We start from the raw sequence: 10,519 nt of genomic DNA, 5'->3' as shown, positions 1-10,519 counted from the left end.
AGAAGGAGGAGGAGGGGGAGGGGGAGAGGGAGGAAGAGGAGGAGGGGGAGGGGGAGAGGGAGGAAGAGGAGGAGGGGGGAGGACGAGGAAGAAGAGGAGGAGAAAGAGGAGGGGGAAAGGTAACTTCCCAGGTGACTAAGATGTAGTCAGGTCTGAGAGAAGGCTCTGGCCCAGCAGTCTGCAGACTTCACATTCCACCTATGTGGAGGGAAGGCAGGTGCTCTGATAGAAGCAAGGTCTAGCCTGGCACGGAGTTGCCCTGTGAACAGTTAGGTTGAGACTTGAACTCTGCTTGTGACTCCTAGCCCAATGCTATTTCCAAGGCCTGGAATTCAGCTGGGATGATTGGTTGACTGTCAGGTTAGTCAGCAGGGTCTTCCACATGAGCATTTTCTTATTTCAATTATTTTCTCTATCCTTAAACCCTTCCAGAGCTGGCATACGCTCTCTCTGCTCCTGGACAGATCCTAGGATCTTATGAATGCTAGTCAAGGGCTCTCCCATACAGTCATATCGCCCAGTTTCTTTTTTATAAATATTTTTAAATGTAATTTTATGTGTGGCTTTGTGTCTGAGTGCATAGGTACACACATACCATGTGTGCACAGGAGCCCAAGGTGGCCAGAATAGGATATCCAGTCACCTGACATCTGAGTTACAGGTGGTAAAAAGCCACCATGTGTGTGTTCAGACATGATCTGGCTCCTCTGAAAGAGCAATATGCACTCTGAACTGCTGAGCTATCTCTCCATCCTCTTCTCTAAGTTTCTTTACAGCAATGGTGGCATGGCCCACAATCACACTTGAGTGTGAAGTTGAGGCTGCTCTCTCTTTCCTAGAGAGATTTACCAAGTTATGGCTCATTTAGCACGGTGAGAAGAATGGCTTGGCATCAGCCCCCAGTGGGTAGGTGAAGTCAAATCCAATCAGTAACTTTGCCCCATTCTAGCTTTGGATGAAAATCCTGTCCATTTCCTTTCTTTTTTAAAAAAAAATTATTTATTTTATGTATATGAGGACACTGTAGCTGTACAGATGGTTGTGAACCATCTCTCCGATCCCACTTGCCCCAGCTCAAAGATTTATTTGTTGTTATATATAAGTACACTGTAGCTGTCTTCAGACATCCCAGAAGAGAGCATCAGATCTCATTAGGGATAGTTGTGAGCCACCATGTGGTTGCTGGGATTTGAACTCAGGACCTTCGGAAGAGCAGTCAGTGCTCTTAACCGCTGAGCCATCTCTCCAGCCCTGTCCATTTTCTTTCTATTCATAGATAACACTGGAGTATCTCTTGGGTGCACCATGCACTGTAAAGCCAGATTCTGCTGGCCAGCGCCCTTTAGGCTTTCTGTGCCTTGGTTGATGGTGACTCCTGCTTCCATAGCATCACTACACTGTGGCTCGGGTTGGATGAGTGATGTGTGGATGAGTGATGTGGAAAGAAAGTATTTAACACCCAGCTGATAGATACCAAATCATGCACACTGCAGTGCCAAGCTGCCTCTAGGGGAAGGAAGATGCATAGCTGTGCCCTCAGGGTGTAATCTGAGGCTTTGCACAGCTTCTCTGTCTACCCAAGAGAGGTATTGAGAAATACTGGCCTCAGAGGCTCTGGAGAAAAAAAACAAGCGAAAGTAGATGTGAAATTCCTCCAAAACACAGTCTTTAAACAGAGATCACTTTTATTGGGGTCACTTCATTTTAAGAAAAGGAAAAGAGACCAGGCAAAGAGACAGACTTTGCTGGCAGAAACCTGGGGTGGGTATGTGTTTCGGTCCCCATGTTAGGCAGAGGGGGCTCCTGACCACAGGCCCATCCCACTTGTTCCTCAAGACCAAGGTTATCTCCTCGGGCTGCTCGGGCTGCTCAGTGTACTTTCTTGAACACTTGCTTGCAGATCACACCCTCAGCTCTCATTTCCTGGAATAATAAAGACACTGGTTATTAGCTAAAGCAACGTTACACTTGAGGATCTCAGGACAGGGACTTGGAACGTATTCAGGGGCTACTATTGTACCGTATGAGCTTCACTACGTCTTTAGGAAGTTGATAGAATGGGATCCACAGAGATGAGGCTCTCTGATCCTGTAGCAGGAGTTGGGTGGGAGAAGGAGTGGCTCTAAGTTGACCAATAGGAACTCTTGATGGCTCCCTTGTGTTTAGTCCCTTAAAAAGCCAAAGGGCTTTAGGAATCTTTTAGGCCTGGAACAGTCTGTGCCCAGGCTCAAAAGAACTGGGCCCGGAGGCATGGTTCACTACTTTGCCTCAGAGTAGTGCAAAAATTTAAGCCCAGGCTGCCCACTGGAGTTCCCTGGAGCTCCCTTATCTCAGTGGGTGGACCCAGGCCTTCCCAGTCGTTCTAAGAGCAACCAAGACAGCCCAAGGTCAGCCCACAGAGGCAGCTCCTGCTGACTATGGCGGGGCTGGGGGGCAGTGGCAATCAAACTCTGGGAAGCGAAGCTGGATATTTGTGTGACCTTTACTAAACCTGAAATGGTGACGGAAGAATCTTGAAGCTCTTCGAGGGTCAAGTGAAACCCCAGAGAACCTTCCGCGCCCTGATTTGCAGCCTCTGGCACAGAGCCACGGGGCTAAAAGGTGAGGGGACACTGAGATCATGTCCATCCTATTTGCAGCTAAGCAAACAGAGACCCAGGGAGTTGGCGGGTGGACCCCATGGCCCGGGGCCCCATGCAGCTGGCCTCCTCCTCTCGTTCCAGTTCTCCTCTCCTGCTCCACAGCTGCAGCTGTAGAGCTCAGGAGCAGTGATAGGGCATTCTGAGATGAAGATGTGATAGCTGGGTCCTACCCAAGGCACCCAGTGAGTGGCCCAGGATTTAGCTCAAGGTCATCTGGACCTTGAGATCGAGGCTCTTTCTGCAGGCAGGGTAGCTGGGGAGTTCCAGAATGGAGGAGGGATAGGGACTTCCACCTCAGAGGACAAGGGTCCTGGTAGCTCTCATGGAGCCCAGCCATCTTGCCCAGGCAGAAGGCAGAGTAGAAGTGGCTTTGCCCTGAGGCTGAGGGTAGAGAGGAGGACTGACTGAAGAAAGCCTTTCCTGGCCCCCAGCCTAAGGCGAGATCACACACTCCTGGTGAATTTCTGCTTGGCTCTGGCCCCGTTGTGCACAGGATACATATATGTTATTTAGAAGTGCTTTGTGGAAGTGCAATAGGACTTGCCAGCGAGCCTCTCGGAGTTCCACGTCTTCACCACCAAATCAGGAAGCTGATTCTCTGTTCCAGAGAACACAAGGACCTTGACAGCTGCTCATACTACCACCCCTCTCTGCCTGTTCCCCCTGGCTGGACCTTGAGTCAGCCTAGACCTTGGAAACACATTGTATGGTTTCCAAATCATTCAGGCCTCTTCCGCAGAGGAGACACTTCAGAATAGAACCAATGCCTACCCAGTTCTCTTTTCCATTGTCCATTCACTCCCTCAGGGCATGAGGACTGCTGGGGACACAGCCTGGGTCCCCACCGTGGAACCTACCAGGTGAAGTTCATCACCCTCGATCCACTGGGTCCAGCCACGTCCCTCCTTCTCTCCCTTCTGCACACACTGGAGTTTGTCACCATCCCAGCTCACAGTGGTCTGCCAAAGCAAGAAACACAGTAGTCAGTCCTGGGGAAGCACCCCTCACCCACACCCAAGGGGACTGAAGGGGAGAGAGGCTCCTGACCTCAATCATTCAAGATGCGCTTACGGCAATTCTAGTGCAAAAAACTCACACCCTAATACTCCCTGCCTGCCACATGCTTTTATTAAAGTGTGCAGATCAGTTTTAAATTTATGAAAACCTTCATAAATTCCACTTAAAAGGGCAATTAGGATGGGGAGAACATCATTGAGGCAGGGTTGTGAATGGGAAACAGGGAGGAGGGATTTCTGAGATATGCCAGTCAGGGCCTCGTCCCCTCGTCTCTGTGAGAACCCTGCCTATCCTAGACAGTTCATCCACTCAATCATTATTATTTCAACTTCTGCTAGGTCTTCTAATATCTACAGAACCCCACCCATGTCCTCAGAGAGCCTTCATCTCCTAGGGGGAAGGAGCTCAGATGTCAACAAGGCCGCAGGTGTTGGCCGACAGCCTCTCGTCTTCTCTAAGCCAAGTCTCAGTCTCCACTGTTATATCCTGCTGCATGGCCTAGAATCTCCTGTACATGTCCCAGGTTAAGAGACTTGCTCTGCTCATCTGAGTGGTGTGGACATAGGTCAGTAGGGCTCGGAAGCCCCCTCTTCTGATGTGCGATACAGCTTCTCTTTAAAGGCTTTATGTTGCTGGGGTTTCAGATCAGAGGCTTTGGGAGGCCAGCAGTAAGTTAAGGAAGGGAAGGCCAGGGAGGAAGAGAGACTGGGATGGGCTCCAGAGAGGAAGGCTGGACCCACAGAGGAAAGGTTCCTGGTGGTTTGTCAGGAGACAGTGGCAGAGATTGGGTACTGTAAGTACAAATGCTCAGGACTTGAACTATGGGTAGAGTCCTCCTGTCCTGCCTGAGACCAGCCCACAGGCTGGACTCGATCTGATACAACCTCACATCCCACCCTTGAGCCTCCACATCCTCATAGAGCATGGCGTGTCCTTCCAGATGCTGAGAGAGAAGACAGGCATCCCTGAGGGGTTTCTGTTTCTTTGAGCAGCCAAGACCCACCCAGGAACATGGTGGGAAGGGGGATCAAAAGATGGGAGCTCAATCTTGTCTCCTTAGCATGACCAATAAATAAGTGCCTGGGGTCAACAGAACCTGAGCTGGGTGACAGATATGGCCAGGACATCTCCTCCGTACCATGCCCACATCCTTTTGGATATACATCCTTACCATAAGGGAAAGTCCTCATGAGCCCTGCCACCCACCCTTCAGTGGGAAGGACTCTGTTCAATCTTGCTCACTGTGTGGTTCCCAGTGACTTTAACATTCCCAGGATCCCCACATTCCCACCCGGCATGAGGGAGCCGACTCTGGGGCCTTGGCTTTAGATAGCTCAGGTTCTGAGCTTCCTGCGTTGTCTGTCACGTTCAGCTCAGCATCAGGACAATCAGTAAGAGCATAATTCAGATGAGAGGGAGGAAAATGCTGGCAAGGAGTGCAAAGTGAGGACTCAACTGGAGGTCCTCTTCTCCTTTTTCCTTGATGCCCTCCAAGCCCCATCTTTGGGCTTGCTGATCACTACTGCCCTCTGCTGTTGAGATGAGCCTGCAGTGAGACATTCAGGAGATGCCTGGGGAGATGGGTCCTTCTCCAAAGTACAACAGTGTGAATTAGAGCTCCAAAAGTCATGTAAAAAGGCCAGTGCTGACCTCTGTTACAATACCAGAGCTAGGGAGATATTAGATATTAGAAGATCTTTGGGAGCCCAGCCTACTCTGTGAATCATAGGCTAATGGGAAACCAAATAGAAAAAAGAAAGGGAAAGAAGAGGAAGAGGAGGGAAAGGAGGAGGAAAGAAAGAAAGAAGAGAGGGAAGAATGAAAGAAGGAATGGAGGGAGGAAGAAAGAAAGGAGAGAGAATGCCTAAGCCTGACCTCTGGCTTCCACACACATGCATACATGCAACTGTACATGTAGATGAGTGTACACACACACACACACACACACAGTAGGAAAGAGGGGGAGAGGGAAAAGGAAAGAAAGGGAGAGAGAGAGAGAGAGAGAGAGAGAGAGAGAGAGAGAGAGAGAGAGAGAGAAGGAGGAGGAGAGGGGAGGGAGAGGGAGAGGGGAGTGAGCGAACTGGGTTGACATTTCAGAAGGCAGAGCACCTGCGGCACTAGCTAAGCCTGGATCCTCAGAACTAATAGTTAAAAGCCACATTCAGTAGTACACATGTCTGTAATCCCAGTGTGACTCTAGAGGCAGGCAGGAGGTGGATAGAACTGTCTGAAAGCAGTGGTCTCAGTAGCCTAGCATAAGCAGCCGTGAAACAAGAGAGACCATGGCTAAAACAAGATGGAAGGTGAGGACTGCCACCGATGTTGCTCTCTGACCTCCATGTGTGTGGCATAGCGCGTGTGCACCTTCACACATGGCATGAGCAGACGCACAGACAGATAGAAGTGAGGCAGGCGTAGCCAAGGGTGCACCAGTATGCACACTGATCTCACTCCTGGAGGCGGTTCACAGTGAGTGTGGGGCACAAGAAGCCTCGTGGCTCCTCTCCTTGATTCAGAGACGCGCTTGGGGCACATGTGTAGCCTCAAGCCCGAGAAAGTCCAATGTCAGTCAGGTCAGAATACAAATACAGTACAGTCTGTGACTGAGGAGACTGTGGTGGGCAAAGGCTGTTATGTCCCAAATGTGGCAAAAAGCAGCGCACAGGGTGTCATCCATGCCTGGCTTGGGATGGAGAGAGGGATGGAGAAATGAGTTCTCAGCTTCAAACAGTTCCTAAGAACAGGTGGTTTCCTGTGCACTCGGCAGGTGAAGGGCTCCCGACCCCATTGAAGCATGAACAGACTGGCTGGATCTCAGCTAGGATCTACAGGGCATTGTCTTTTCTTCCATTAAAGCTGGCAGATTCATACCCTCTGTACTTAAAAGAAGAAATGCAAATGAGTCTATGTAACTTTGCTTCCTCAGAAATAACTGTCTAACATCTTGGAGTACTTCTATCCAGTCGTCTATCAACATATCCATATATTTCTGCTTTTAGAAGATTAGGATTGCCGTCATACATATGCCTTTATGTCCTCATTTCTTTATTTATTAGAGGTGATTTCCATGTCCACAAATAGTAGCCATAAGCATGCTTTTCACTGTTATGCACTATGGAGAAAATGGCCACGTCATTTTCAAGAGCCAGAGGAAAATGAAAATGAGGGACTCTTATTCAAAAATAGTAATGATTTAAAGACAGCACCAGCAGAGCATCCAGACCAGTGAGGAGCCCCTCAGGGCCCTGGTGGTGTTTTACTGAACACACACTCCATTATTCAGCTGGTTACCTACTCTGGGACATTTGGGTATTTTATAATTCGAAACAGTATAAATAAGACTTCCTCATATACAAAGCTTTCAGCACATTATTTCCTCAGAACACGTGTTCTGAGGAGGATCTGTCTGATGGAGTCGTGTGCAAATTGCTAAAGCTTTTGACAACCATGCCAATTGGATCACCAGACTCACCCCTGTTTACCCTGTATGACTACTGTCAGAGAATGGCTGTGACTGGTATATTCACTAGGTAAGGTGGGCTTCTGCCCCCAAGGTTGTGGTCATTCTTTCTAAATCCCATGGCATATCCAGATATAAGCAATAGTAATGCCTTAGCTCAGGGGGCTGTCTGGTGGTAGGCAGAATATCCGTCACTGTGGTAGGAGGTCCAGGAGCAGATATATACCTAATATACAGAAGTCTTTCTGAGAACCCTATACACAGGGAAGAGATCCCTCAGTTGGACCTGTCAGTGTCCAAGCCCTTTCCTGGCCCCAACCAAGTTCCTCTTGGTTCTTATCCTAGGTACCTTAGAGCACAGATTGCTCTCGACTCTCCTGGACATGGTAGGGCATCTGAGGTTAGGAAGGTTATGTGACTTTATCAGAATCACAAGGGCACTCCTGTTTCCCGTGGCAGGACACTTGGTAGACGCCCGCTAAAGTCTTTGGAAGAAGGAAGATAGTTTTTGGTTCCACCACGTGAGAGGTTGGGGCAAGAGACTCACTATAGGTTTAAGGTCAGTCTGGCCTACGTGGTATTTGTCTCAGTGACTCAAAGTCTGGTGTTCTATAGCAGCAGGAAAGGGGTGTGAGGAGCTGCAGGGAGAAAGGCAATCACTCGGAATGAAATGGAAGGCAGCTTTGGCTAACTTGGAACTCAATATGTAGACCAGGCTGGCCTCAAACTCAGAGATCCAACTGCCTCTGCGTCCCAAGTGCTGGGATTAAAGGTGTGTGCCATGCCCAATGGTGATTCCTTTTCTTATGACACAAAATGTAAATTTTTCTTACAACCTACTCTAGGATCCAAAAACACCACTTTGGCCTTCCTCTGAGGTCAGTAGCCAGCCATCTCTCAATGCCTGACTTGAAGGGGACTTGGCTGTTTGATTCACTTTCCTAGATTCACCCAATTAATCTGCATCTGGGGATGGGGGACTTCAATCAGGAAGACATTCCTGATGCTTTTCAAGTTTCAAAGAGAGGGGCGGCTGGTATGTGTGTGTGTGTGTGTGTGTGTGTGTGTGTGTGTAAAACTGCTACCCTAGACTCAGAACCCCACCTTAGCTATGAAGACCAGATACAAGGACAAGGCAATGGACAGTCACATTGTAATTTAGATTCTCAATAGTTCTTATTTCAACACCACAGGAAGGTACAAAGGGGCTGGAGCCAGGGCAGCTGCTTATACCCAAAGCCAGCCTAAGTTTTTTATTAAAAATGAACAATAATTCACACCTCCTTGGCTGTGTCAGCAGCTTCACAACCATGTGCCAATAGATGAGCGAAGACAATTTTATACTATTCTGACAAGGGACTGTCACTTCAAAAGCCATTATCCACCTCCCAGCCATTCAGAAATCCTAGCTGGCACTGCAGTCAGCAAGCTGGGGTGACCCTGTCCCGGGAATGTCTTGATGCTCCTTTGTCCCTTTCAGGTGACCAGTATTGGTTGTGACAGTCAGTGACCCGACATGACCTATAAATGCTGAGACTCAATGTGGCTCTCAGAAAAACATGTGACATTTATTAAAGTTCTCACATACTGCCACTCACTCACTCTAAGGACAGGGATGCCTCCATGCTTGTCCACAAAGAACTGCCAGGGTCTCCCTTGCTGTACCCGCCTCTGGGTCAGTCTTATCTCTGTGGGTTCAGAGGCAGGTCATAACAGGAGATGCCTTTCCTATGGGTAATCTTGTCTACAAGCTCCAGAGTCCAGTCTGACCCAGCTCTGACCCCAACACCCACACTCTTTAGATTTGGGGATAAAAGTCAGAGCCCAGACAGTGAGTTGGCACTTCTTGTGTACAGCCTGTGAGTTGTTAAAAGATACAGATCTGCCTTGCCTCCTGCAGTGTGGTTTTAACACGTGATTTTCTCTCGGAGGGTCTCTCCTTTCCTTGTAAGACAGCCTTTGGTGCTTGTATTAAACAAGCTGTTGGGCGGAGGGGTAGGAAAGCCCTAAGTCCTAACACGTGAGACCCAGTCCTGAGAGCTTGCAACAATGTTTCATTAATCCGCAAGGGTTAGAGAGGCAAACGATTCCTAAGCTTCTGTAACATTCAGCCTGCTGCAGGTGGGGCTGACCGCACTCAGTTCTGCCCTACTGGGAAGCGCAATGGGTAGGCAGTGGCTTCTCTTTGTCTAGTCCTCTCCTAAGGGAATTCCTTAAAATTACCCCAAATGAGTACATTTATGAGAGAAAGCCAACTCACTGTGAACACAGATGAAAACCAAATTAATAAGGCTTTAAAATGTTAATGAGTAACCAGAGACACAAAGACCACTAAAAACAGCCACTGTGAATACATGTTGTCATAACAAGACCTTTGAGGGCACAAGAGAATTCAATGAAGACATTCATTTCTACCATGAAGATGTTAACAGCTAATGGTAACACAAGTCTTAGGATAAACAAAATGAAATATGTTCTGATTAATAATCTTGGCACATTAGTTCCCTCCCCCCAATCATTTTTAGAAAGGGCCTTGACTCAGGTTAGACCATTACAGTGCTAGGGCTACCACTGAGACTGAAGTTCTGAGGAGCAGGTAAGAGGCTGGGCTGGAGAATGTTAGAGGTCTGTGTCACCCAACCCTGTCCAGGCACCTGGAAGGCTTCCTGGTTGAAGTGATAGCATCATATCATGATTACCACCACCACAGTCACCATGGTGACCAGTACGGATACTCAGCAGGGTGCTGAGCAGGTTATGAAGCACCTTCACCTTGACTCCTCCAGACCCCGTGTAGTCTGAGGACTGAGGTCACCCAGCTGTGGAGCTGTCAGCGACTGTGCTCAACATCTCCTGGGTTCAGCTGAGCCTTACATGAGGCGGACATGTAGCCTGGCTCTGCAGGAAACAGCATTCAGCAGCCATGGTCCAGCCCCCTTGCAACCTCCTGCATTCCGGCTACTTGAGAGAAAGTTGAGGTAAAGGAAAGACAAGAAGAGAGAAACTTGCTGAAGGAAGGTAGGTCCTGGGTAGTCGATGTGCTGCAGGTCTGAAAGCAGGTGGTTGCTCATCAGCCTGAGGTAGGGACAGCCCGGAGGAGGTGTGGCCGAGAACAACTGGAATGGATGTGAGAAAGAGCTACAGAGTTCTGAGAAGGAAAGAAGTGGGCACGGGTGGTGCATGCTTTTAATCCCAGCACTGGGGAGGCAGAGGCAGGCAGATCTCTGAGTTCGAGGGCAGCCTAGTCTATAAATTGAGGACAGTCAAAGCTGCACTGAGGAAAGGAGGAGGAAGAGGAGGAGGGGGAGGGGAGGAGGAGAATGAGAAGAAGAAGAAGAAGAAGAAGAAGAAGAAGAAGAAGAAGAAGAAGAAGAAGAAGAAGAAGAAGAAGAAGAAGAAG

At 48.8% G+C, this 10,519-nt stretch overlaps 1 protein-coding gene across 1 annotated transcript in view; it reads right to left on the bottom strand.

The window, feature by feature from the left end:
* Positions 1-1,667: 1,667 nt before the first annotated feature.
* Positions 1,668-10,519, bottom strand: part of Rbp1 (retinol binding protein 1) — a 21,461-nt gene continuing 12,609 nt past the window's right edge. The window contains 2 exon segments of the mRNA XM_021172560.1: positions 1,668-1,923; positions 3,500-3,601. Coding sequence (XP_021028219.1) covers positions 1,870-1,923; positions 3,500-3,601 — 156 coding nt within the window. The 3' untranslated portion in view covers positions 1,668-1,869.

Source organism: Mus caroli, chromosome 9, assembly GCF_900094665.2.
Source record: "Mus caroli chromosome 9, CAROLI_EIJ_v1.1, whole genome shotgun sequence".
NCBI classification, from domain to species: domain Eukaryota; kingdom Metazoa; phylum Chordata; class Mammalia; order Rodentia; family Muridae; genus Mus; species Mus caroli.
This window is presented reverse-complemented; position numbering and strand designations above follow the sequence as displayed.